Source organism: Hippoglossus hippoglossus, chromosome 6 (assembly GCF_009819705.1).
Source record: "Hippoglossus hippoglossus isolate fHipHip1 chromosome 6, fHipHip1.pri, whole genome shotgun sequence".
Lineage (NCBI taxonomy): Eukaryota > Metazoa > Chordata > Actinopteri > Pleuronectiformes > Pleuronectidae > Hippoglossus > Hippoglossus hippoglossus.
The window spans coordinates 25,959,036-25,985,385 of NC_047156.1; the positions used below are offsets into that span (position 1 = coordinate 25,959,036).

Here is a 26,350-nt window from a genome sequence, read left to right on the forward strand (position 1 = left end):
TACACAGATAATCCCATTCAGTGGAATTACAATGCACACGCATGCACACACACACACGAACACACACACACACACACACACTCTAATCATTAGGACACCATGTAGGTGATTTACCATTCTTGCACAATCTTTTCTGATCTTGCAGAGAGACCACTGAGCGCTGCAGTCGAAGCAGGAGATTTGCTTCTGAAAACAAAGAGATAATTGTCTTTAAAAGATAACATAGAAGTTTACTAATTCATTCATTTTCAAATATCACCACACATATTTTATTTATTTATCATATATGTGAAAATAGTGGTAATAGTATCAGTATTCTATTGATAAACAAGCATTTTTACAACAACAGTCTTTACCAACTTACTGAGGTTCTATGGTACCTGGTTTGATTGTTGCTTAAATGCTACATAGACTAAGTTGTGGACAATATTGTGGAAGATGGATACAATTTCGACATAAATCATCCATATTTTCTTGAAATCAATGTATATCTAATTTTATAAAAATAATCACCTGGTTGATTCACAAAAATGTCTCTTCAGCTAGGGACCGGAATCTGTTCATTCTCTTCCTTTTTCTTACTATGTTTTTGAGCATTGATTGTTCATTGATCAGTAATACATGTACCTGTATGTCACCTGCACTGTGGCACTAGAGCAAATCGCAGAAGTATACTGAGGAATTAGAGTAAACAATCTTGAATCAAATGTTGTTCTTAGTAATTTGCTTTAGGTTCAATGAAAATGACATTACAAAGTCAGTGCATCATATTGAGGTCAGGTAAAGCAAAAGTGACAACATACGGAATACAGGTAACACCTACAGTTTGTCCAGGAGCTTAATGCGACTTGCAAAAATATATTTTTTGGTATTTTGGGTCTCTACTATGTGCAGACTCCGACTCACACAGCATTGTTGGGAAATCAATAATGGCGTACCAATAAACACTGTTCACACTCCACGTGAAGATGAATTCTTTCTCTGCTTCAAATATAGTAGAAATTGTATAAAAACAGTGTGAAATAGAGATCAAGTTTTAGTTCTTACTAGTCAATGACAGTGAATAATCAACAATAATTCACTTACCTGATAGAACTCTCTGGTGAAACGTCCATCCCTGTGGAGTCCACTTGTTCTCCTGCCACCCAGGCCTGCTTTGGCCTCCATGAAGGTGTTGGTGGGAGTGTGTACTGTGAGGGTTCAGGAAAGGGCCCAGGAGGCTGAAACACACACCAATCACTGTCAGCAACTAGTCACAGCTCTTGTTACTTTTTTTGAGTCGATTTTCGATATGTATTACCTCTGCCAAGGAAGTTGTGTTTTCATGTGTGTTTGTTTGTTAGTTAGCAGGATTACGCAACAACTACTGAATGAATTAACACACCAGGTCAGGGAGGAACCCATTCAATTTTGGTGAGCATCTGGGGGTGGATCCAGATTTCTTTCCCACTTTCTTTAATCATCGGACATGTTTAGGGGATTGATATTTATGAGTCTGTGAAATTTGGTGCAGGTCCAAATAAAAATCTGGATATCGTGAATTTACATGTGGTTTCATAAGGCTGTTGGGCCTTGGCGGAGATATGCGCTCTATTGAGTACCAATTTCTTTAATTTATTTGAAAGGGAGATTAGACAGTTGAAAACATAAATGTAACCAGTTGATGAACCATAACATATTAGAGCTTCAAGCTAATTCACATCTGTAGTCCCTTAATCATAGTTTCCTTAACATCTTGCTTTTTAGAAAAAAAAGTGTGTACAGCAGCCAATCTAAATATTAGTTTCAAAAAGTGTAATAATCATATAAAAACAGTTCTATATTTAAATTTGTATTTTTAACATAGGGAACTTTGCATCTGGCTGTCTGAGTGAAAGTGAATCCTGATCTGAGGTGTGTAAAGCTGCCATGCTGCCGCTCTAAAAGGATGTTTTCATTTCAGGTATTTTGCTGACAATTTTAACCAAGGCAGGTTAACACACTCACGGAACGCTCATATGTTAGTCAAACTAACTAACTTAATTACTCTTTAGGTCCCAAGCGCTAAATTGTTCATCCCCTTCTTTGATGTGTACCTCACTGTCAATGCATTGAAACTGGCCATGACAGCAGCTGCACCACATCAGCGGGCCTAAACCAGCTACCATGATGTACAGCGCTGAGCCTGCTCCAAAGAAAAGATCCAACGAGAGGTAAAGCGAGGAGGAAAAAAAAAAACATGACAGCCCGTCGTGTGAAAAATGACATCTGCTGGTGCTGAGCAACCGTCGGCCCTCCAGGAAATAATCTTGTTTTTCAAGAGAATACATTTAGAGAACAATCAGGGAGAGTGAGACAAATTCTGGAAGTGAAGTTAGATGAGAAAGGGGCCGGGTGAGGAAAAAAGGTTGTCCACTGATATCACACATGGGGCTGGTAAATCCCAAAATTCCCATGCCACACTCACAACAATACCACTCCACCAAACTTTAAAAACATTAGAGACAGTTAGTTCACCTTCAGAGAAAGTGGCTGCTCTGAACCATGCTGATGTCTGGAAGATGATTCTTCAGAAAGTGGCAATGTCCAGTGCTTCTCCAGTGCTGCCTTTGTGAAAACATAAAGATTTTTTCTACATATTAGTAGCAATATTATTTACACTCTATTTCTAGCCAGCAACTGGTGAACAAGTGCCTTCAGAATCAAACATGTAATATTATATATAATATATAACATGCTGTTCTCTATATATGGTGTAAAATATATAATAGTGGAAGGCGTTTATGGTTGTGTATTTTGTATGTGATGTATTTATTGGTATTATGATGTTTTTGTGTCCACATTTGCATGTCTGCAGGTTTATGTCTTGTAAGTGTTTATATTTGTTTCAATACGTAATGTATGCAAAGGTGTTTATGTGTCTATGCATGTATCTTTACAAATCTTCATATGTGCTTGTTTGTGTATGTATTGAGAGGGAGAGTATATTTTTAGGTATCTTTGTATGCAGGTCTGTGTGTCTGTTGGGGCAACGGTTGGGGGATTACTGAACCACGAAAGTGACTAGCACATGAACCTGTGTGCATACCTCATCAAAGACAAATCCATCCACGTCTACCTCCTCAAAGGCTTCGTCCTCTCCGCTGTCGGGGCATGTGACAGCAGCCAGAGCAGTTTCAAGCCTCCTCCTCAGAGCGAAGCCCCTCCAGAATGCCTGGAGGTACCCAAAGAAAGAAAAAGCTGAAACGTCTCCATGAATCACGGAGCAAACGTAAATATTGTGTGTTATCCCATTAGGGAGATAAAACATGTTAACCCCTCTTTTAATTGCCGAGCGCTCTGCTGTCTGAACTCTGCGTGACTCCGGGCTGTTCCGAGACAAATGGAGTTCCAGTGTGCCTCTAAATCCTCCAATTCCCAATGGGCTGGGGGGGGGGGGGGGGCACACTTCACTTCAAGCTGCACCGAGCAGGAATCCTAGAACCCTTACCACCACACTTCTTTGGAATCTGATTAATCACAACCCCAACATGCATACACACTTCTCTACTGCACCAGCCACCTCCCCTTCTACCTTGGAGAGCCCTGAAGGACTCATCAAACACTTTTTTGTGTTGAGAGGGGATTTGTGCTAAGTGTTGAGTAGCATGTTTTTTAGAACGGCAGCTCACGCCTGTGCAGAGGATTAGACGAATAAACCCCCCATAGCACGTATGAGGCCTGAAGATGGATGTTTGAGGGTGAAAGTGGAAATTTTCAGATCTCCACGGTGTGAAAGTGACTTTAACCTTCTGCCACAAAAGTGTGGCTGTAGATGGTGAGGTTTTAATTTACACATTGGCAAATTATCTATTGTCCATTCTGACCAGCAGTTTGGTTAGCGAATATTGACTTTTTAAAAATTTTATTTTTTACTTACAGGTACAGTGAGAAATATAATGCATATACAATGAAAATATTGACCTGATGAATTGAATTGAATTAAATATTCTCACAGTTTAAGCTACAGGTGTGTGGAAAGTAAAAACTTATAACGTTTTAAATATACTTCAACTGGATTTATCCTTCTGTAAATCAGACGACAAACACGTCCATATATTTGACAGAATTCCAACAGCTTTACCTGGATGATAGTTGCTGCATAATCTTGGCCAACAACGCTTCTGTCAACATCAGAAGGTCCTGACTCTGGCGTTCCTCCATCTCCTCCTCTTTCACCTCCCTTCTCAGCTGTGGGGGGGCTGCTGATGTTCCCACATTTCTGTCTGTACTTCCTCCACCGCTGCTGAATCACGACTGCTGCTGTGCTGCTCCACAATGGACACATACACACACACACACATGCACAGACAAAGTGAGGGATATATATATGATGTCATCGCACCTCTCAAAACATAAACTTATCCATGAGCAGACATCTGGAGCGCAGGAGGGTTTAAGCCTGTCCAGAGCCACCCTTCATATCAAAGATCTATTGTCCTCCCAAAGATAGCGCAGTGTTAATGATGAAGCTGCGTGTTAAAATGAAGAGAATGTTCAACATCTTCTGCCGTAAATCAAATAGAGGAGGCTTCAATGATGACAAATGCTCCCCAGCAGAAACTAATAAAATGCTCAGCTGCTATGAAAAGTATTATAGTTTTTAAAAAGGGGGTGTTTGTTTTCAATCAGTCTACAATTATGTATCCAGGAATAATGTGGACACTGTCAATACAAACAAGCTCAACTCATTGAGTAGTTTCTAAAAGCATTGCGTTGGATAGGGTGGATGTACACCACCTCTGCTTTGAGGTTCACAATGAGGCTGATGACAATTGGTGATTTACTTTTTGGAGTCCAGGTCTGGATGGTTGGACACAGGAGCCACTTTAAGTCGAGAGGAGGTGGTTGTTTCCATCGTTGCCAAGGAGTGAAGGCCTAGATGACTGAAGGACAACTTCTCCTCTAATGTCCAGTTGGTGTTGTTCCTGTTTGGAATGACTGGTGGAGCTTTTTCAGTGGACCCAATTTCTGAGTGCTCAGCGAGCTTTTTAGGAGCAGCACTGTCCATGTCCAGTGTTTCCTCCAGCATTGTTTGGCCTGCAGACACAACGGTGTCGCCGTATTCATGAGCCAACCTCTGGTCCACAGCAAGTTTCAGAGTCTCAGTGAAGTGTCGACAGGATCTTTTCACAGCATCCAGGGGAGCTGAGGCATTACTGTGAACACACAAAAACATGATGTTTTAGGAAGGGATGTTCATTCTGTTTAGGATATCTGCAGCCGCTGCAGCACAAGTGGAGGTAGTAATGACCCACCTAAAGAAAATTGAATTACAACCTATCTTAGCTACAGTCTATATCAATCACAGTCATGCTTACTCATGTTGACTTGACAGAGACTCTTTTATGAGAAATATGAGATTCCTGACTCTGCAGTCAAAGAACATATTAATACATATTAATGCAAGTTTTCCAATCTAAAAGCTTTCATTTGTCTGTGTCTATGGCTCAGGACATAGATCAGTTCATCCACTGACCATAAGGTGGTTTGATCCCCATCTCCTCTAGTCTCAAGGACACTGTGTGAAGTGTCCTTGAGCAAAAGGGCTTAACATAAATGCACTGCATTAATGTGTGTGTGAGTGGCAAAACTGTATTGTGTTTTGGGTGGTCATCAAATTTCCAAATCTAAGCTACAATAAAGAAACTGCACACGAGACAACATCAGTATGATGTCAAAATGTAAAGGTAAATCATTCGAATAAACTGAATGGAAGCTGTTGACTCTCTGTAATAAATGTGAGGTCCAGAAGATAGGCTAGTTGAGGTAAGTGCACTGTGTGTGTGTGTGTGTGTGTGTGTGTGTGTGTGTGTGTGTGTGTGTGTGTGTGTGTGTGTGTGTGTGTGTGTGTGTGCAGCCTCCCTGCACTGTGTGTGCCCTAATACCATATAATGTCTCTTTCATTGAGGGGATAAACTGACTACAAAGCCACCTCAATGGAAACTTAATGAATCTATTAGCAATGCTTGGATCTGCTCCCCCCCGTCCCCGCCCAATCCTCAACCCCGAGGGGCCAGAGACGCTTCAATACTCAGCCAGTCTGGAAGGCCAGTAGCCTTAGGTAGTCCAGCTTCTTCTCTACAAAGACCTAGCTCTTCGTCCTCAGTGGGATGAGAGAGAGAGGAGTCGGGGGGGTCCAAAAGGATTTTGACACAAGTGACCCCTCCTCCCTCTACCTGCTGGTTCACTCCAGGGTCACCACAAGCATGTATAACAGTGGTATAAGAGATCAGGGGAACATTTAGATTGTTAAACCTGCCGCAAAAAACAGGATCGTGTATCTACTGCTTGTGTGTAGTTTGCAAAATCTGTGTTTTTCAGTTACATTTCAGGACATTTTAAGGACTAAGAAAAGCTCATTTGGAGACTTTGAACATTTTACACAACTAGTGACTCTTTCAATGTACATATGAGCATTGTGTTTCGATAAAATGTACAAAATTGCAGCCTTGACTCAGTCCAGTATCCACAGGAAGTGAATTACTTGCAGCTCTCAGATTATGTGCAATGTTAACGTCCATTGGCAATGTCAGACGTAGAGTTCCCTTTATTATGCAAAGTAAAGTAAGATAACTGAGGTAGAGTTGGTAGAGGTGGAGCATGGGTGCGTTTATCCTTCCACGTTCACGCCAGAGACGAGAGATTGTATAACTGCCAATGGCTTCTTCTAACATGTTATATCTGTTATGTATTCTATGTATGTATCTATTGCAGTGTCTTGCCTGAATACTGACTTTAAAGCCAATTACTCTAGAAAACATTATAGGCTCATTCTGTTGTACGACATTAACTCTCTGCTTGTTTCTAAAACTACTTTACACTGTTCTGTGGCAAGGTGATGAATTCAAGGAGATAACAGAATTAAGTTAGGAGAAGAAAAAAAATAAAGAAAAAAAACTTTCTAAGGATTTCTCTGTCATACATGATCACTCGAGAACACGCACAAACACACATATTTGTTTTATGGATGTGCTGTGGTTGAGACACTTGTTTTCCAACAAGGTGCTTGAAGTGAGGGTAAAGAGATTTTAATTGCTCAGTTAAATACCTTAAACGTAAATGATCTGTCCAAAATAGAGGCACTTTGTGAAGAAAATTGAATTCAGACTCTAACTTACACCTTGTAAAGACAAGTTGTGAAACCATACCCCTATACCTTACAGTCACCAGTGGTCTGGCGTGTGGCTCGCCTCTCACCTCCACTAAACCTCAGTCTGACACGAGGTCAGGCCAGGGGTTAAATGGCTGTGTTGGTCCTTGGGAAGCCCCCAGAAAGGCTCATTGTCCAGAGGCCAGAGGGGAAGAGGGCACACAGTGAGGGGTGAAGCCAAGGGAGCGCCATGCTAACCCCCCAAGCCATAGGAGTCCTTGGTGTGACCCGTACGGATAGCCGCCGCCACGTTTCATCTTTTGTGTTGTGTAATTTGGAAGGTCATGAAGATACGCAGAAAGTTGACCACTGTTTCAAGTGTTGGTGGTCCGTCTTGCATAGGACCAATGTGTGTGGAGGCCAGTGACATTGAAGGACTTGTGAAAATAGATGGACGTTGTCTTTAGGCTCACTACGCCCTATCCATCAGACATAACAAGAGGATGGCTAACATTCCTGACTGCTTCATGTGTGCCTGACAGACGGGGGGGGGATCAGCATGTAATACAACATCATATAAATGCAATTATTTCTGTGGAGAATAATCTAAGTTGAGTATTTCTTAGCAGGCCCCAATAATCCTGAAGTGTGAGGGGTTTACAAAATAATCTTAATGCCACCGATTGATTCGTAGGCTCCCCGATCTCCAATCGTAAATATCAAGCATGTTTGATATTTATGATTATCGGCTCTGACAGAAACCCACAATAGCCAACGAGAGTGAGCATCACCAACCACATGTTGCGTACTCGTACAGCTGCAACTAAAAACAGCAATACATTTCCAACTCACCTCCAGTTCGCACTGCAAAATATATGTCTCTGGAATCACCTCTGTGAAATCGTATCCTAATGACGGCAAGTGTGTGGTCTGATGTTGTGTCCAAATCATCTAGTGTGTGCGCTCTGAAGATTATAAGATTCAAAATCGGTTAAATCTGTCTGTGGTCTTTAACATTTTTAAAATCTAGAATTCATCGAAATAAAATCTAAGTTAACAATAAGTATCACCAACCATTCTTTCCTCTATGGGTCCATAAGACAGCTCTAAAAGGATTAACAGTTATTTTTTGGGGGCTCCTCCACACACACACACACACACCAACCACTTTCACTGACCACTGTTCTCCACACTACACTCCCTGACAGCACTTCGACACAAGCAGTCAGAGATTTCTCTCTTACCTGAGCTCCCTGCTGTGCTGCTGCTGTAAATCACGAATCTGCTTAAGCTGAGCCTGACAAAGCGTTAGGAAGCTGCCTGAGGCCAGGCTGAGCTGTTGAGCAGCAGGGGCTGACAGAAAGGAGTCTGTCTCCTCGCCATCAATGGCTCTCAGGCCAGCCACGGCTTTCTGCAGCGTGGATCTGAAAAAGAGAGCAAACTGAATTAAGTTTCCCATTAAAGCAGTGTTTGAATGGCATTAGTGCTTTAGTTATGATTCAGTACCAATACTTATTTGCATTTAACCAACATAAAACAATGATCTGGTTCATTTAGCCAAATATGTATTAAAGTGAAAAATAAAACCATAATATCAACTATCAACATATTGACTGCAGCACTGACCACATTAATTTGAAAATGGAGACATTGACAGACTAAGCTTGGTAATGTGACCTTTTCTAAGACCTTTTCTGCTGACACATTAACATTCAGACTTTTTAAATAATAAAAAAACTAAAAACAAAAACAGGCTGAAATTTCAGATGCAGTGGAGATGTTAAAGTGAGAGCGAGAGAGGAATAAAAGGTGAAGATGTCCCCCTCAGGCTTGTGCCACAGGGGAAACAGCATGATTTGACTTTTTGGTCAATATGGACTCACAAACATCTTAAGAGGATTCAGACTTGTGGTGAAAGGTCTTCATGAATTATGATCTGTTTTATATTTCAAGATGTTAATTTAATCACTAACACAACTATTCAAATCCCCATCTTGTTGCATGATGATTGTCTTATTGAAACCCCATCTTTATTGGTGTATAGCTCATTGGCTAGAAAGTTGTTCCAACACATGAGGGTTGGAGCAGCCATTCTCCATTTATCCTGACAGGTAGAGAGTTTGAGAAAACAGTTGTGGGTCCCACTGAGGCCACTCATCATACAAGCTGTTCTGTTTGCTGTCTGCATTGTACATTTTGTCCTCTGGACTAACCAGGCTAATGTGTTTACTGTGATTTGGTGAATTTGTTGAACTTTATTCACTGGTAAAAATGATGCACACTGTGATCCGGCATTCTAATCTTAAGCCGTTTGAGACAATTTAACTTCATTGTTAACTTTATACTGTTGTGTCTAAAAGGGTTGTTACACAGCTATTTTGGATAAAGCCCCCCAACCAAATGGAATATGTTAGGTAGTATTAGCCTTCAAACTGGAGAGAAGCCCTGAACGGCTTATGAGTCTGGGGGAGAGGTAACTGCTGCCCGAGGCTAAGGATGTACAAGCAGAAGAATCTCAACTATCTGCCAGAGAAACAGACTCCGAGCATCCACCAGCAGAGCACACGCCAAATGTGGTTTGTGTTCAGTGGGAAAATGTGAAGCTGGGAAATCTACAGGACACTAGGGACAGCCAACAATAAAACACACCAAAAAAATCCAAGCTTTCAGGCGATGAAGTCAATATAACAAAAAAATGATGATTAACTGGGAATCTCAAAACTGATTCCAAGGGCGATGCATGCTCTTAAATCCTGCTGCTAATGCCACCAAAGAAGAAGAAAACATGTGTTGAGGGCGGGCTTTTCATTTCACCAGCTCATGTGTTTTTGTGAAAACTATTTCATATTGTATCACATTACATATATATCTACATGTTTTACCAATGTATGGCTTTAATCGATTTTTAAGAGTAGATCTCTTTGGGTTGTCTGAAAAACAAAGCTTCATTTTCCAATAATTATCAACTGTCCCCTCCACTTCATGCACTTCATGTACTATAGCCATTGGTAGTAAACTAATAAAGATGAAGACTAAAGCATTAACTCAGTGAAATGATTCTGATTCATTTAGGAGCAGATCCCTGTGGAGGATTTTAAAGCAGTTCATGCTCTGCACAAACAGCATGCAGAGTTTCCCCAACCCTAGCGCCACCCTGAGTCGAAGACATCACCACGGAAGACGGGATGTGTGTATTGTCAGGGGGATACAGTTTTCATGTGGCCCACTTGGCCTCTTTGACACAGATCGGGATAAGATTCCAACCCTTCAGGCATGTTGTCTATAGCTGGCTGTCCTCAAATGAAATGAAGCTCCAAACCCAAATGGGACCTTCAGATAGTTGCATGAGCTCATTGAGGTGCAGATTGTAATTCAATTCAGGGCTGGACGCCACTTAGACACACATGGAAGAATGCAGAGTAGACCTATGTACAAAATAATTAGATGTCATGGGTTGTTGATAGTTACAGTGAATCATTCATATCAGACAAATCAGGGGGTGGAGTTGTGGTTTTATAAAGACATCGCTTACACGAGTCAATCATTTTCATGATTTTTGTGAAGAATCTTTTCCTGTTGGGGTATCGTAAATGTGAATTTATCAAGACTGTGTATTTATCAAATACATGAAACTAACAATTTAGATGTGCATCGCTTTCTCTCCGTACAGCTACGTCTACGTTAACTGTAGTCGGTCAACCTGAGTCTTTTCTAAATTGATCAAATGTCATCCTCCTTCACTCCTTTCTGGGGGAAAACTGTTCTTGGCTCACATTCCTTCATCCCCCGCTTCTAGTCCGTATGAGCACAAGTCCGTATTTCATTTAGTGAAGACTTCCTCAAAAACACGGGCTCTTAAAGTGACCCTGATTAATCAGGCCCAGTGTTTTCTTCGGGATCAGGAGCAGCCTACAGGGAGTGGAATTCTTAACGCTTTGCCGTTTGGTGCTCTAATTTAGCTGGTGTTATCACTGGCTCAGGATGAAAGGGCCGGGGCATGAGTGTGGAAATACAGAGGGTTAATTCCAGCGCTGGCACTGGAGGTTAAGAAAAGTTCAATCAAATATTAAGGTAATGTTTCAGTTGAGGCTTAAGATGGAAAAATTACCACAAGTAACCAGTGTCCTTGGGTTTTTTTTTTCTTTTTAAAGAACATAAACTACTAAAACACAGACATTTACAAATAAAAAAAACATAGATTTTATGTTAAAACTATCATTTATACACATGGCCAGTTGTACAGTAATGGTTTACATGTGCCATTGAAATTAAACTTTTCTACGTTATGAAGTTGCAGATAAAAAAATAAATAATGGATGATGAATTTTACTATATACACCATACAACAGCCAGAGAAACATTAGGAAAAACAACCCAGAAATAATTTTCTAAACCTGCAACATTAAGGGCTTTTCAGTGAGACAAGAAAAGTATAGTTTTTCATATTTTGTATATTTGTCTGATATTATATGGGCGTGAGTAGCTTTGCGGAGCCAAATAACTTTGCAAACCTGCAACAGCTGAGATCATTGCTCATGACAGGTTGACAAAAGAATACAGAATATGAGAATTTTTCATGTAATTCACTGCAATTGTCTTCACACAGAAAAAATATTTGGGTGTTGTAAGTGAGTGAGCAAATCGACACAGTAAAGATAATTGATTTTTCTGTTGTATCAATATTTTGGGAATTACAAGCACTTAGCATGACGTACGTACACACAGATGTCGGTGGCACATCGCAGTAATCTAATAGCAGGCGCGGATCACAGCGCTAATCCTGGGAAGTGGAGAGGAAGGCCTGTGTTCTGCTGGAATGTTTAGACTATCTGAGCCAACAGACCGTATTTTTGATAAGAGAAATACTGGATTTTCACTGGTATGTTCCTTTGAACATCCATCACGGCGAGTAATATTTCAGAGCCGAAAGAAGCTGAAACTTTTTTCCAGAGAATTTCCAGAAAGACCCTCGGAAATTTCTTATTATACTATCTTGATTAGAAACTGTGAGGCAGGTACAACGGGGACACACATACTAAAGTCAGATGTGAACAGCCGTCCAGAATATTACTGCGTGCACTAAAATCAGCTTAATACAACAGTTCTGCCTGATGAGCCTTAAAAGCAGAACATATTTAGTTGCAGGGAAACAGTAGCCTATGAAATATGCTCTCACTCCTCCATCCAGATATCTCCTTACCTCCAGCCAATCTCTTGCTGAAGAGGATTCCCGCTGAGGTGGACCTCTTGCAGGAAGAGACATCCTTCCACACCTTCACACACATTCTGCAGTTCTGAGAGAGACGTAGAAAAACACATTTGCTATGCGGTGTCTATTTTTCAGTCTATTCCTCACTTTCACCATCGTCTCAGCTGGTTATACAGATGGAGACGTGTTATAGAGACCTATGCATCTTATTTCCAAGGAGTCATATACTGTACTGTGGCTTGACAGCCAGCACAGAGCCAACATGAAGGCAGCAGCATAATATAAAATGGTGGAACCACAAGGGTTTATGCCTTAACGTCTGGTACATCTAAATTTACAGTTGAACCATATCGTAACTTATTATATAAGATGAAATCAATCTTTGGCTGTAAGGAACAGAAATATGGAGAAGGTCCGGGAACACACAGAAAAAAGCTACCACACTGAAAACAATTGCATTTTACGATAATTATAATCTTAATTTATAGAGCAATTTTCAAAACCAAAAAAGACAAAGGGCTTCATACAAGGCAGCAAATTAAAAAAAATTAACATTTTTATATCATCACCTAAAGAAAAAAAGAAAATGAAACAACACAGGTTTTGATTTGTCTACATTACATACACAGTAGGAGTCGGCTTTGAGAAGAGGAAATGAGATTTCTGTAATCTGTTTAAACAAGACAACATGTTACCTGACATGCAGTTGAAGCGAAGATCCAAATTTGTAAGGGACACAAAATCAGACAAGGAGGGCAGGAGGGTAATTCTAAGAAAGACAGAGACAAATTGTGAGCCTTAGACGCAGAATTCATGTTGCTGCAAAACACAGATATATTTAAATTTACATTCAATGATGCTCAAGTCACCGAAAAACTAACGAGTTTTAATTTTTATATCAAATTACTTAATTTAAAGAAAAGCCAAAAGTGTTGTAATATCTGTCATTTTCTCTTTGGTATTTCCGACACACAACAGACCTCAGGCAAAGACAGATATGGAGTAAGACTGGTGATAATAATAAAGCTTTGCTGATAATGAACCTGTTTTCAGCTGCTGAGAGGTGGTGCATGAGGGGAAGCCAGCAGACAGCGAGGCCCTGCAGCGACGAGATGCTGTTGTCATCTAGATGCAGCTCTCTGAGGAGGATGTGGTTGTTCAGACTGGGGGGCTGATGGACAGACAGGGTGAAAAAAGTCAGTCAACACAAGTAACACTGAGGAGTTGGACTAAGTTTCTACACTGCTGCTGGTCGGGAGGCGACTGAAAGACCCCGTCCATCACTGTCAGCTGTTTTAGTCCTGCTGTGTTTACAGTCATCATCTCGTCTCGGGCCACAAGTGAAATTTGTCAAAGACCAAGGGGTGCCTCAGCGTGTACTCAGTGAGGATGTACACATTTTCATACTGATGAAAATGTGTTTTTATATTAAATTTCATATAATATTATAATATTTAATTTCTGTTGACTTTGCCTTATCCAGCAATTACTGGAGAGTTACTCTCCATAAAGCTTCAGTAACACATACAACACCCATTACTGTCTTTAAGATGTCAGTGGCATGTGCTAGTGCCGAGCCCATCTCTCTTTTGTTGAATTGAAACCTGTATGAATTATATAATATATAAGTATGCTTCATTTGGACATTTCTGAGACTTACAAGTTTATAGTCACCTTTAATAATTTGTAAATGTGTGCTGTCCACCGATAGAAACAGTGTTCTGTTCTGTACATCTTATGTGGAAATATATGTTTTATGTGTCCCATCACCATGTTTTGTACAGAATTACACAAAACGTTGACACTGTCAGTTATTTGTATGATTTTGAACATGAATTGCCAAGAACTGCAGATGAAAACTTGTCTGCACGGCTAAATCTGGCACATTTATATGTTGGAATTAGATATGCATGGTAATAATGTGCATTGCCATTTTCAAATGAATAAACTTTGGGTTTGTTGCATTGTATTCTTCATTTATCTATAAGGTCATCCATTCATTTAAAGCCCTCGTGCTGTACAGGGTGGCAGGGAGGTCTTAAAATCAGGTTACATTAAAGATTTTTACATTTATTTGAATTTTAGATTTGGTTTGATAAAAAGAAGAATAAGAAATGTCATGCAACATGTCGTTTTGTCACAGTAAGTTGTTAAACTAGGAGAGATTCAAGGTGATGATGTGAGCCCTAAAACTGGCTTCCTCGTGTGTTGCTCATTTCAATGAATCAGCTCAGATGTATATGTAATACTTTCAAGCTTATTATTTTGTCAAACTTACATGTTTAGCTTTTTTCATCATTCTGACTAATCACATACACACTAACCCTCTCTAAAATTACATCTGGGGTTTGTGATTATATATATTAATATATAAGGTAATATAATACATCTAATTTTCTGCATCATGATAAAAAATGAACAAGCAAAAAATAGAAACGTAAACGATTATCCCTGAGTTTCCATGTGAAATCCATCCATCCATACAAATGATTTACATCCCCACATGATGAAAAAATACTCATGCAAGTTTAATTCAATAAGACCTCTTCAGTCCTGCACCTCCCTCAAACAACTGAATCACCTTCCATACAGGTCTAGTCTAAAATTGCACCACTGAACTGAACAGTGACATCAGCTCCACTGCTCAGCTGCTGTTACCTCAGTGAGGCTGTTGGATCTTAGGTCCAGGGTCTGGAGCAGAGCGCAGTTCTCCACACCCTCCGCGCCGGCCAGGTGATTGTGGGAGCAGTCCAGGTGAAGGAGGGTGTACGTGTCCCTCAGCCCTTTGGTGCTGATCAGCTGGTTGTGATCCAGTGACAGACTCTGCAGTCTCCTTATAGACTCCAGACCAGCTGGGAAAGAAACAACAAGAGAGGAGCTTCTTATAAGGGAAAAATCTGCGTATGAACAGTAAGCAAATCATAAGCATGTTAAAAATCTATCCTGAGATGAGAGTCCTTGCCCTTATCTGCATGTACAAGTTTAGGGGTGAGTCAGAGGAAAATGTTACAGTAGCTGAAAGTACCATTCAATGCATCTAACCTCTTGCCTGGCCAATATATATTTCTGACTTTAGCCCCACGCCCCAGGTTGAGTTTAGTAATGAATCACATTTCAATACAGATTGAAGTGAATGAGGTCCAGGACGGAAAAGGAGAACAAGGCTGCCCTCTTGTGGAATATTGCAGACCCCACAAGAAGGCTTCGTCTTGGCTGCTACTGCACATTCACAGTCCAAGGACAAGACTACAAAGACTTGAAGACCTCATCTGTGACACGATCAAATATTGATGATAAACTTTATTACAGGCTCTAGACCCAATAGCAAGACATACACCATAAAGAAAAAGGAAAACAGATACATAAAGACATACAAACATACTCTTATTCATGAGAGTCTTAAAAGGCACCCATACCAATGTTTCCACAGATATGATTGATATCTGACCGAGCTGCACCTGGGGCTTGTGAGCATCATTATAATACAGTTTTGTGATTCATCAAGTCGAGACATAAACTTAAACATCAGGTTCCTCAAGAGAGCCTGTAAAGTGCTTAGCCCTGAGTCACAAAAGAGCTTACTAGCACTGCTACACCTGGGCTTTTTCAGCAGTATCCTCAGACAGTCATTGAATGCGACCTGAAGTTTGCGCAGGGTCTCCTTTTTGTAGCTGCCCCATAATGGGGCTGCATACATGGGGGTGCAGTAAGCACGAAACAAGCTCACTATTATCACTTAATCTGTTGAACATTTATCTGTACTTCATTTCCAAAGCATCAAAGTTGATGTTTCATAGGACAGCTAATGGATTTTAAAGTTCTCACCAATGCGGGTGATGGAGTTGTGCGAGAGGTCCAGAACATTCAGGTTTTCAGCTCCACTCAACCCATGGATGGATGTTAACTTGTTGTGTCCGAGGCGAAGAACTTGTAAACTCGCCATGTTTTCACAATCCACAAATGAGATGTCATTCCCCTGAGACAAAACCAATTCAGTATGAACAACGTGAACAATGGCACCAGTAACTCATCACATACTGGTTCAACGTTCACCTGCACATCGATGTAGCGCAGCTGTGGTAACTGGTTGATGCCTTCCAGGGATTTGAGGCCACAGCGTCTGAGGGTGAGGGATTGAAGTTGAGGACACTGAGCGAGAGTGACGAAGCTGCAGCCAGGCAAGTCCTCCAGGGTCACCGTGGTAACCTAAAAGAGAGGCAGAGGTTGCATCGGGTTTCAGGGGTTAATTTGGAACATATGACATGGCACAAGAATACGTCTTTGTATTAGATTTGTATGATACAATATTTTGTATAATACAATACTTTGTATTGTGTTATACCAAATACAGACCACCAGGAAAGTGATACTGCTAAAACAAAGCACTCTCTATCATAAAGCAGGATTATACAAAAACTACTGAACTGATTTCCATGAGGGGTGTGCAGGTTACTTTTTTTGTTTACTTTCTTTAACAGTATGAGAAAGGGTGTTTTTCAACAATTACGTTGATTTCTCAGAGAATAATTCACAACTCTGCCACTGCCTCTCGTCCTCCTCCTTTTGATGAAACAGATCAGGCATGTTTAGGGGACTGATATCTATGAGTGTGTGCAATTTGGTGTAAAAATCTAGTGAATCTAAAAGTGGTTCCTTATGGGGAATGTTGGGCCTTGGCAGAGGTTAAATAACTAGCATCTGCATCATGGCTGAACATTTGTACAAAGGTTACCTCTTGCAGGGATCTGCAGCCTGGGGACTGAAGCAGAGTTTGTGGACAGACAGGTGGCAGACTACAGGCCTCGGAGGCCCTGCGCAGTCCCCTGCGACTTCGGACATGCACTTTTTGCTTGCTCTTGTTCTGCAGAGACAGTCTGGACCACGGGATGCAGTCTCTCATCCATGACAGTCTCTTCTGCTCTGTGTGCTCCGGAAGACACACAGGTAAAGGGCAGGAAGAGCTGCGAGGCGATACATCTGCATCTTGTTGTTTCATAGTTTGAGATGTGGAGGTATAGAGAATATTCTTGTTTGGGTCAAGTTGTTGTACATTTTCAGAGCTGGAGGCACCGACTGTGCACTCGCTTTGTAAAGAGACGGTGCATGAGGAGGTCGGATTGATATTCTTTGTCTTGTTTTGACTTTTCAGTCCATCCTTATCTCTTTTCTTCTCTTGCAGCTTCAGCCTCTCTTCCTTTTCGGCGTCCTGCACGCCAAAGGTGTTCGTTTCCTCTTCTCCTTTGAGTCCTCTTTCTTCCATTTGCATTTCTTCTTCCTTGTCTTTTCTCACATCTTCCTTAATCCGCCATTTGTCTGCTTTATTTCTTCTCACATCATCCTTTGTTTTTACCTCAGGTTCCATCTTTCTTTTGTCTCTATTCTGTTCCATCTCTTTCTTGAATCTTATTTCTTTTTCCATGTTATTGTGCTCTTCGTCTTCTTCTTTCTGTTTCCTCATTTCTTGCTTCTGCCATGGCCTCTTGTCCTCTTCAGTTGTTTTCACTTCTTCCTTCTTTTTATCACTAAATTCCATATTATGTTCCTTCTTTCTCTTTTCTCCATCTTCCTTGAGTTGCATTTCTTCAATATCTTTATCTTCCCCTTCCTTCTTATTCATCTGCTTAGCCATCATCATCTCTTCCTCCATATTCTTTCCTTTCTCTTCAATTCTTCTCTCTTCCACCTTTTTCCTCATCTCCTCAGTCTTTGTCCTCACCTCAAGTTCCTTAGCGATCTTTCTCTCTTCCTCTCTTTTCTTATTATCCTCATTACTGTTTTTACTGTCTTGCTTTTCTTTCTTTTGCCACTCCTCCTTTACCATTTCTTCTTCATTTTTTCTCCTTTTGTCTTCCTCCATCTTCTTTGCCATCATTTTATCCCTCTCCTTTATTTTCTCCTCATTTTCCTTCCTTTCTCTCTCCTCTATCTGTCTCATCTTCCCCTCTTCCTTAAGTCTTGTTTCGTTTATTTTTCTCTCTTCCTCCTTCTTTCTCATGTCTTCCTGTATCATCTTTTGCTCCTCTTCTTTTTTCCCCTTTTCCTCCTCTTGAAATCTCCTCTTTTCCTCTTCCTCCGTTTTCCTCTGCTCCTCTTCTCTCTTTCTTCTGATCTCTTCATTAAGTTTAATTTCTTCCATTTTTCTCTTTTCCTCTTTCTTTCTCCTCATCTGTTCCTCCATCCTTTTGCGCTCCCTCTTAATTATCTCGTCTTCCTTTTTCCTCCTGTCCTCATCCTCTCTTCTCCTCTTTTCTTCTTCCTCCTTCCTTTTCTTCTCACCCTCTTCCTTGAACCTCTTCTGCTCCTCCTCTCTCATCTTCTTCTCCTCCTCCACTTGTTTTTGTAAGTTGCAGATCAGCTCCTGATTGGTGAAAATACAAGAAAAAACAAAGCAAGTCTCATTCAATTTCTAATTCATTTCTCAATAAACTAATCAAAACTTTGTATTGTGAGCATATAAAACAACCCACATGAAAATTGGAAACATTCTAAACAACCCAAACCCTATTATTTTATATAGCTGTAGAGGAATGATAATGACTACACAAAATGAAGATTTTTTTACTTAAAGGTAGGGTTGGTAAGTCGTTTCTGAAACGCCTTTATCTTATTTGTTGAAATCCTCTTCATGTCCCGATAACCATCAATAAAAAAATCATTATAAAAAGCTGGCATCTGTGGCCCTCACATGACTGTGATAAACATGACCAATCATTTCATTTGGTCCAGATGAAAGAGAAATACATCGCTGAAGTAGAGACGATAGTCAGAAGTTAGCGAGCGAGTCACAAAAAAGACGGCTTCTGGCAGTTGTCAGTCAGTGCACGTTCGTGTGTTCATGTGTATAACTTTTCCAGGATTAACAACCCTGGCTTTAACTCAGTGAATAATTAACTACACCTACACTAAGTCCCTGCCTAGGAAAATTCGGACATACCTGCTTAAGAAGAAACTCCTCTTCCAGTTTTTCCTGAGCTCTCTTCTTCATCAACTCCAGTTCTCTCTGATGAAGCTAGATAAAAGCAATAATACAAAAAAGAAACATCACATATATATATATATATATACATACATTCATTCATTCACCACACTTGTCCAAGGCAGCAATTTCCTCAGGCTGCAGCTTTCCTTAATAAATTAATTTAGTATTAGACATGTTTATTAGGTTTGTATTTCCCTTTTCCAGTCGGTCATATATAAAACAAATCATGACTAAATGGGAGATCACAAATTTGCTCATTTGTAATACTTAAGATATCTGCCATATTAAGAATTATTTTGACAACTTAGTATGTTGAGTAGAGGGAGTCACAAATGATTCACCTTCTCTGCCTCCATGATCTTCTTCAGCTCCTCCTGGAAGTCTCTGTGTCTCTGTCTCCTCTTCTCTTCTGTCTTCATCTCCTCACAGTGTCTTTTCTCTCTGTGTTCTCTATGGGATTCTGTGCTATTCTTTATCTGTTCCTCTTTCTCTGAGCTCTGAATGGTCCCCAGTCCAGGCCCCACATATTCATCTGTTTCAGCCTCATCTGTGAAGAGTGAAAAGTAAGAGAAAGTTTCTTTTCCCAGCTCTCTGTGCTTCCATCCATGTCAAACTATGCAGTGACAGTAAGTACCTCAAAAATACTGGATAAACAAGTGTTGAAAAGGTGGGATTATGTACATCTTCATAATTTCTTTACTACAATAGTCATAGATTGGAACAAAAAATAGGACAACAGGGACCTCTTGTGGGGAACAGTAGTATTACCAGAGGTGTTTGTAATGAAGAAAGTTATATCGCACATAACTGCAATATAAACGACATGGTAATATTATATTTCATTGGATTTACATTTGCTTAACAATTTCTTAGTATGGTTACTTTTTCATAAGTAAGTACCAACACTGTATTAAGCATCAAAACAATAATGTTCTTTTTGAGTCACGTTTACTTTCATTACAACTAACTTCAGTAAGTGTTTATCACAATGATGGTGCTTTTAACTGGGAAATATGTACATTAAAAAAATATATTCTAAAGATTGCTTTTATCACCATTCATACATTTTTACTTCATTCTCGAAAACATGCACTGTACCTTCACTGTCAGGACACACTGACAGATTGTGAGAAAAAAGTGCTTCTGTCTCAGCAGAAGAGATGGACTCATTTTCTGTGTCAAAAGTGACCTGTTTCAGAAAAACAAAAACATGCATTTCATCAGCTTGTGTGGGCCTATTGTAGTTTTGATGGGTCAAACAGTAAGAGACTTGAAACAAGGCATTTACCTGCTTCTTCATCATGTCCTTATCAAGTTGATCGGGCAATTTCTTCATGTCCTCAGTGTGACGTGATGCAGTGAAGTCTGGGATATAGTTCAAAGTAAAGGCAGATGTTTTAAACCACAACGGAGACAATCTACGTCCTTTTGATGGGACCATTGGAAGTCTTATTTGTTGTAGATACTTCTCTCTCTTTTTAACAACAATTATCTCGATGCAGAAGCTTTACGCCCCTTTTTAACAGAGGAAAGATGATCTTACAGAAGGATGTAACATGCTCTGGCTATTTGACAAGAGTCCATACCTTCAAGTTCCTCAAGAATGAACTTCTCACTTCTCGCTGCTCTGCTTTTTGAAGTTTCAAAGTAACTGAGCAGAGATGGTGGAATATCATCGGAGACCTATTCACAAAAATTCATTTTAAAGTTACATTGGTCTCATCACAGAAACAAATTCATATATGGGTCATTGACGTGACGCCTATATTTTCTGTCCGACTGCATTTTCTTCTGTTAAAAAAAGGTTTAAATACATAAAGAAATACCATATATATGTAGTACCTCTCCCGTATATGTACACACTTTAAATTTCCAAAACCATTACTTATTTCAATGTTTCTGTTTTTTAAAGTGTCATAATATCATGTGGTGCGACCGTCCGGCCATGACTGCTGTTGTGAAAACCTCTTTGAAATTACTCAAAATCTATTCAAATTTATTTTCTGCCATATTTGACATGATTTCCAAAGTCTTTTGTAATCCTGTACAAAATTGCAAAGCATTTGCATTTATATTTCCATCATAGTATACAAACAAACTTTGTCCGATGATGTCCATTTTATGAAATATCATGTGGTGCGACCATCAAGGAATGACCAATTTGGGACATTGATGTTGAAATCCATTCAAAGACAGGAAGTTGCATCATAAACCATTTTGCCAAGGACCCATGGAAGCAGCAACAGGTTTGTAACTCTCTCTCAAATTTGGAATGTGACTTGGAATGAGCTGGTATGTAGTTGCCACATTTGGATATCATGTGGTATGACCTCACAAAAACTATGAATTTTTTGTTATTTCAAAAAATGTATATTTTGATTATAAATTTCATAGTGACCTTTTGTGCTGAACTAGTTTGTTTTCTTTAGGTGGCCAATTCTGTGGCTGTAAATTTTGACTGAACTAAAAAATATCATGTGGTGCGACCAAATGTGGTGCGACCATTGCAGAGTGTTTTACATGATAGATATATGTCCTAGATTGTGAGTTTTGGGGCTTTTTTATATTCAATTAATGATTTCTATACATAAAGTAATTTATTTTTGTATTATTTGGAAAATATCTCTATGCAATTAGAGTATTTTTTTATGTTTAATTTTTGTATTTGTTTTAAAATTGGCCTGTTGAAAATCCTTATACGTCATTGACCCATATACTTATACTATATTTTGGAATACCATCAGCGGGCCACATGGCTTTCATGGTACTGCCATACAAGCCAGTATCCAGACAGATTTACCTCAGCGTACCAACTGCTTTGCTTTTAACGTTATTGCGATTAAAAGGCCGAAACACCTGATGACTCCACCATCATCTTTTACAGCATTGTCCTCGGCTGAAGTTCGACTGGCAGACAGAACACACAAAGACTTGGACATATTTTATTTTGAAAGTAAAGGATGTAGATTCTTTGAATATTTATTGATTCAGAATGTTTATCAGACATTACTTTATTTTTGGAAGGACGTGTTGCAGAAAGAAATGATAAACTTCCAAAACATCAGGATCGATGGGGAAAGTTTATTTAGGCTAGGGGCTTGAATTAAACTTATATTTAACAAAACTAATTGAAAAACACTTTGTTATTTATTTTGTGTGTTTGTTGGTATATTTATGTTGTTACCTAAACACGTACTTGGGCCTGTTGATAATGTTTTGATAGTGTCAGTCTGATATAGTATTGGTATTAATATGTTGGTGTTGTGTGTTTATTGTTTTTGTCTGTTTACATAAACACACCTTGATGCATAAAACTCACATAATATGAATACGCAAAAACGCCACCATCCACCGGCTTGACTCACAAAAGCAGTTTCCAGCTAGCCTGTTGACACCTGCACCTGTCCGGTTCAAGTTAACACAAACTTATTTCAGCGCTCAGGACTCACACACTCACCGTGTCCTGTTGGAAGGTGAGTTCCTCCAGCTCCTCGTCAACATCGCCACTTTCAGAAATGACCACGTCGTGTAGCTCCCGCATGATTGTTTCACACAGCTCATCAGCATCCGCCATGACGACGGTACACTCCACTGGTACACTCCACTGGTACACTCAGTTGGTCTCAGTCAGTCGCCGCAAACTTCACTCGCGTTGCTAACATCGCCTGTAAACCCCTGTGACCGACACGTGTTCTCAATAGTGTGTTGTTCAACCCGCTACAGCTAATTCAACATTTGTTAGTATGAGGATCGAGGTCTCTGGCAGTGAGGGGAAAGCTCAAATCGTGGCAGCGGTAGCTCGTAGAGGCACTTCCGGTGTCAACAGAACCTGCCACTGATATGTAAAAGCAGCTGCCTCTGATGCCACACCGTTTGGCATCTGGTTGCATTTTTTGTGTTACAAGACAGCAAAGAGACTCACAAAATGTGACTTTCCAATTGCATATAAACCATTTACAGTTTTATTTACTATCATAAGTTGACTTTGGCCCAAATGTTTTCCTTATGACGGGATCTCATAGACACCCATAAGAACATTTAAAATAGACTTGTTGTTACTCCTTCAACTTTAATATATTTTGTATGAGTTATGAACTTCTATGGTTTAAAAGCATCAGTGCATATACTAGACAAAGGACAAACAAAGCTGTACACAACAAACAGCTACTGACCTACTACTTTCTAACCAAGTTTTATTCTCATGTCTTCAGTATTTATATGTATTCAGTTAACTGACAATGATTCCATGAACAGCAATATTGATACAGAATTTCAAGTACATCTACACCAAGGTTACCAAGTACAACTTGAAAAATATTTTTTTTTGCTTTGGATGACAGATAGACATTCAAAATGTGTAAATAATCACCTTTTTTTTTTTTTTTGGAATTTTTGCAAGTGCAGATCATAATAACTAAATTAAAGCATTTAATTACAGCATTGTCTATTGTAATGACCTGTTGTGTCAGTGATGGTAAATTTTAATAATGGAACCTTAAAAAGGGCTCCAGAGCTGCAATAACCAACACAAACAGCAGGTTTTACATGTGTCAAAGATAGCAGGGTATTGTAGTAAGGACTGGGTTAAAGTGACTTTAATATTTAAAAATCTATGAAGTTCACAAGGCACGAACATTAATTGGCTAATGATACATTAGTAACAGCTTCTCACCATCTTCATTTCAGACAGAGGAGTAAAGTCATAGCAAATTTAAGTCTTTTTATGTAACTCATTGAAAAGAAAGCAGTGTTCCACTTTCAGTCATTAAGCATCATGTTCCATTGACATCACTGCCAAGTCCTACCACATTCGTGTGTACCAGATTGTTGGACATCGTTTTAACAACAGCTCAACTCTATCAACATCTATAAATGATGCCTGGATAAAGGTCTTTACACAGAAGGACACACCATTCCCGTAGGCATCACAAACTGGTTACATCACATTGTCAGTCTTGATGTGATTTGCCCCGAGGCTGTTCTGTGGATCGGAAAGTACAACTGACTTAGTATTTGTAATATAAACACTATAGGCTAACACACCTTGAAATTGTATCTACCGCGAGACCTAAAGCTGCTGGACCAAAGACAAGTGAAGGAGAGACATTTTCTACTAATTTTGCAAATAAATGGAAACTTACAATACATTCTAATTTGCACATCTGCAGAAAAACACCAGATATTGAATCAGATAAAGATATGCACAATAGGCTACATAAATATACATATGGAAATACCGGAATGTACAGATGGTAATGCAGTGAAGTGTCCACTTGTCACTTGTTGCACATTGTTACAGTGCAAAGTAATAATGATGTCCTCAAAATAACATGTAATATAGTCTACAAGTATCCAACAGTAATATCACTTAATTTTTAAATGCAGTTCAAAACACACAATTACTAAGCAATACGAGGACACAATACATAAGAGAATAAAGGAACATCTTTACCTTGTTCTCCTTCATCTTTAGGGAAACCTAGTGCAGGTAGCCCAAGTGCTCATCTACATTGTGCTGACTAGTCAACTTCTTTTTCCATGGAGACTGGATTTCTTTGGCTTTGACAAAAATATTATAATGCTTTTTGTTCTGTGTTGCTGTTAGGAGTCAGAAGTGTGGCGCAGGCACATCTTATAAATGATCAGTAGACAAAAATAAAAGAATTAACATGGCATGGACCCATAAAATGCTTAATAAATCCTATTAAAGTTGAACTAAACCCCTAAAACATATTTTCAGATGAAAACCAATATATACGGATATTTAGTAGAGAAAATATTTATTCGGGAATTCGGCCGTATTAAAATACAGCACATACGAGCACAGAAAGTAGAAAAGAATAAAACAGATGTGAAGGGATGACACCATAACTGTACGCAGCGTCTCGACCAGCCATGCCTCGGGAACAATAACAAGTAAGTAAACGTTCCCAAACTGGTCCGAATCTCCCTGAATAAGTCACAAACAGCGGTGGTTGGTCTCAGACAGTGTGGCAGCAGACAGCTGCCTCAAATCAGGGCAACTGCCTTTACAGATCAGTGGCAGGTTCTGTGGCCACCGGAAGTGCCCCTACGAGCTGCCGCTGCCACGATTTGAGATGATACTTCGGTCTCCGTGGAAACGACACCGTGAACTACGTGACACCGCAAGGGACAAACCGTGCAAAAGGAAAAGTGGCATTGTAGCGACGTGTCGAGTTTTAGAAGAGGAAGTCTGTATTGTCATTGTACACAACGAAATTAAAGATGTCACTGCTGAAAAACTGTGCACATTTATTGAAAAAATTGACCAAAAGAACTATATAATAAATAAATAAATCCTAAATACTCTATCAACATATCACATTTATGAATTGGTGGCCCTGCATGGGAAAGAAACTGTCCTTGTTTCAATCATTTCATTCATCATAACAATGTAATATAATGTAATGTAATGTAATATAATATAATATAATATAATATAATATCATATCATATCATATCATATCATATCATATCATATCATATCCTACCAGAGTTACAGAAAAGCAGAGCAGTTTGGATGCATCATTTTCTTTGTGAAAACAAAATGTAAGGTCACTGACTGGTGTGGGCATTCTGGGCAGCCATAGGAGGTCAGTGAGCCTGAGACCCTGTAGGTGAGTCACAGGACCAGAAGAACACAAAACGTGTGGGGCTGTGAACAATGTACACTTTTTTCATGGCATTTCTGATCACAAAGACCGGTATCTCTCTCCCATGGTGAGGGCTGTGCACTCGTTCTGTACTCTGTCCCTTTGAGGAGATTCCAGTGGCCCACACAGGTTTTCCCATACACATTCCCGAGGGCTTTTCTAAAAGGAACCCAGTCTCCTTCCTCAGTTTCAAAGAGACACAGCATGTCCTCCATCCCAAACTGTTTGGTCTGGAGACACTCCGAGGCCTGTTCTCCATTCTCGTGATGTTCCACGACAATAACAAAACAACACAATGGCGCCAGATCAGACTCATTTTTCCATCAAAGGCCAAAACTGAATTCCACAATAACAAAGAAAAAGCATCACATCTACAA

General features: G+C 39.7%; 1 protein-coding gene across 3 annotated transcripts in view; it reads right to left on the reverse strand.

Annotated features, from left to right (window-relative positions):
- The window catches only part of lrriq1 (leucine-rich repeats and IQ motif containing 1), a 35,753-nt gene extending 12,487 nt beyond the window's left edge, over positions 1-23,266 (reverse strand). Inside the window, exons 1-22 of one of the 3 annotated variants that reach the window (XM_034588547.1) lie at positions 22,757-23,265; positions 20,886-20,982; positions 20,588-20,664; positions 20,398-20,488; positions 19,641-19,846; positions 19,255-19,329; positions 18,154-18,678; positions 17,620-18,045; positions 17,053-17,544; positions 16,374-16,526; positions 16,146-16,296; positions 14,979-15,172; positions 13,364-13,491; positions 13,016-13,089; positions 12,312-12,405; positions 8,356-8,535; positions 4,806-5,177; positions 4,103-4,286; positions 3,068-3,193; positions 2,497-2,586; positions 1,087-1,220; positions 115-186 (exon numbers count right to left, since the gene is read on the reverse strand). In XM_034588547.1, coding sequence (XP_034444438.1) covers positions 115-186; positions 1,087-1,220; positions 2,497-2,586; positions 3,068-3,193; positions 4,103-4,286; positions 4,806-5,177; positions 8,356-8,535; positions 12,312-12,405; positions 13,016-13,089; positions 13,364-13,491; positions 14,979-15,172; positions 16,146-16,296; positions 16,374-16,526; positions 17,053-17,544; positions 17,620-18,045; positions 18,154-18,678; positions 19,255-19,329; positions 19,641-19,846; positions 20,398-20,488; positions 20,588-20,664; positions 20,886-20,982; positions 22,757-22,873 — 4,058 coding nt within the window. In that variant the 5' untranslated portion in view covers positions 22,874-23,265. Of the gene's footprint in view, positions 1-114; positions 187-1,086; positions 1,221-2,496; positions 2,587-3,067; positions 3,194-4,102; positions 4,287-4,805; positions 5,178-8,355; positions 8,536-12,311; positions 12,406-13,015; positions 13,090-13,363; positions 13,492-14,978; positions 15,173-16,145; positions 16,297-16,373; positions 16,527-17,052; positions 18,046-18,153; positions 18,679-19,254; positions 19,330-19,640; positions 19,847-20,397; positions 20,489-20,587; positions 20,665-20,885; positions 20,983-22,756 lie in introns of all 3 variants that reach the window. The other 2 variants (XR_004614156.1, XM_034588546.1) reach the window with 2 other exon arrangements.
- Between the last annotated feature and the right edge of the window lie 3,084 nt (positions 23,267-26,350).